The sequence below is a fragment of the Mus pahari genome, unplaced genomic scaffold (genome assembly GCF_900095145.1).
Source record: "Mus pahari unplaced genomic scaffold, PAHARI_EIJ_v1.1 scaffold_13299_1, whole genome shotgun sequence".
Taxonomy (NCBI): domain Eukaryota; kingdom Metazoa; phylum Chordata; class Mammalia; order Rodentia; family Muridae; genus Mus; species Mus pahari.
The window spans coordinates 12,440-13,956 of NW_018393219.1; the positions used below are offsets into that span (position 1 = coordinate 12,440).

The 1,517-nt window shown below is 41.6% G+C and overlaps 1 protein-coding gene across 1 annotated transcript in view; it reads left to right on the forward strand.

Moving 5' to 3' along the window:
- The window catches only part of LOC110315423 (intelectin-1a), a gene marked incomplete at its 3' end in the record, with an annotated part of 7,123 nt that extends 6,272 nt beyond the window's left edge, over positions 1-851 (forward strand). The window contains exon 5 of the mRNA XM_021189479.1: positions 750-851. Coding sequence (XP_021045138.1) covers positions 750-851 — 102 coding nt within the window. The remainder of the gene's footprint in view (positions 1-749) is intronic.
- Positions 852-1,517: the final 666 nt, after the last annotated feature.

The window sequence follows — 1,517 nt, forward strand, 5'->3', positions numbered from 1 at the left end:
ATAAATGCAAAGGTGGCACTTACCCCTCATAGAGGTTGAGTCTATGCTGTGTAATTTCAAGCTCTTATTACTTATGGTTGGCATATAAAAGTTTAAAATGAACAGAGTCAATATACTGGCTAGCTGCTGTGACTGTCCCTCGGAGGTCAGTATTCTCTTCCTGTGTTTCTCTTCAGAGAAGCCTTCAGCAGTTGGGGTCTTTTGAATACTAACTCCTGGCCTCTGGGGTTTGGAAAAGGCTCCTCCTAGCTATGTTTGTTGGTGGGATGCTTCAGCCATGGGTCATGGTAATGTTACATTCCACCAGTCAGTCAATCAGTCTGTATGTCTGTCTCTTTTTTTCTCTATTTCTCTTTATCTCCTCCTTTCTTTTTCCTTTTCCTTCCTTCCTTCAATTCTTTTTCTCTTTCTTCCCTCCTTCCCTCCTTTCCTTCCTCCCATCCTCCCTCCCTTTGTCTCTTCCTCCTTTCTTTTTTTCTTTTCAGTTTTTGAAACAGGGTTTTTATGTGTAGCTTTGGTTTTTCTGGAACTCATTCTGTAGTCCAGGCTGCCCTTAAACTCTGGGATCAACCTGCTTCTTCCTTTCAAGTGCTGGGACTAAAGGTGTGCACTACCACCTAGCAGCCACCAGTGTTTCCAATGGGTTGAACTAGAACCTGTGCCTTGCACTTACAATCTCTATATTGACTTTAAGACAACTATTTCTGGACCNNTCCCTGAGTGCTGTTTTCTACCTTTTCTTTTCAGAGGAATTCACTGCAGGATATGTTCAGTTCAGAGTGTTTAATAATGAGAGAGCAGCCAATGCTTTGTGTGCTGGCATAAAGGTCACTGGATGTAATACTGAANATGTGAGTCTTTTTAAAAATACTATTTATTTTATTATTTTAAATTATGTATATGCCTGTGTTTTGTGTATGTATATGCATGTGTGTACATGTGCCCTTGGAATTCAGAAGAAGGTGTCAGATTCCCTGGAAATGGAGTTATATGGTTGTGACATGCCTGACATAGGTGCTTGGGAACAGCACTGAGATCCTCTGTTCTGGATTGTTGAGCCGTTTCTCAAGAGTCTTATCAGGGACCAAAGGAGCCTCTGAGTAAGACTGAGTTTTTCAGTGTGTNTTGAGCATGGCAGATTGTCATAGTCGTGTGAGCATGTATGTGAGAGTGTGATCTTTCCTCAGTTTTTTCTTGGTCTCAGGGATTAGAACTTCTGTCTAGGAACAAATAACCAACCTTGTAAAAGGCCAAAGTCAATGTTACAAACTTCTAATGCAGTGATGCTGTTTGGTTAGATTTTATGATAAAACACCTGCTACATAGACCTAGGGTGACGCTGTGATTAACACCCACTACATAGACCTAAGATGACACTGTGTTTAGGAAGAACTGTAGAAGCCTCTGGGGTCTTAAGGACAATACCGACATTGTCAATGCCTTTGGGGTNAGAGAGATCACAGGTGTTGTTCTCCACCCAGGGTTTAGCTTTAGCTTTCACAGTGAAGTGTATCCTT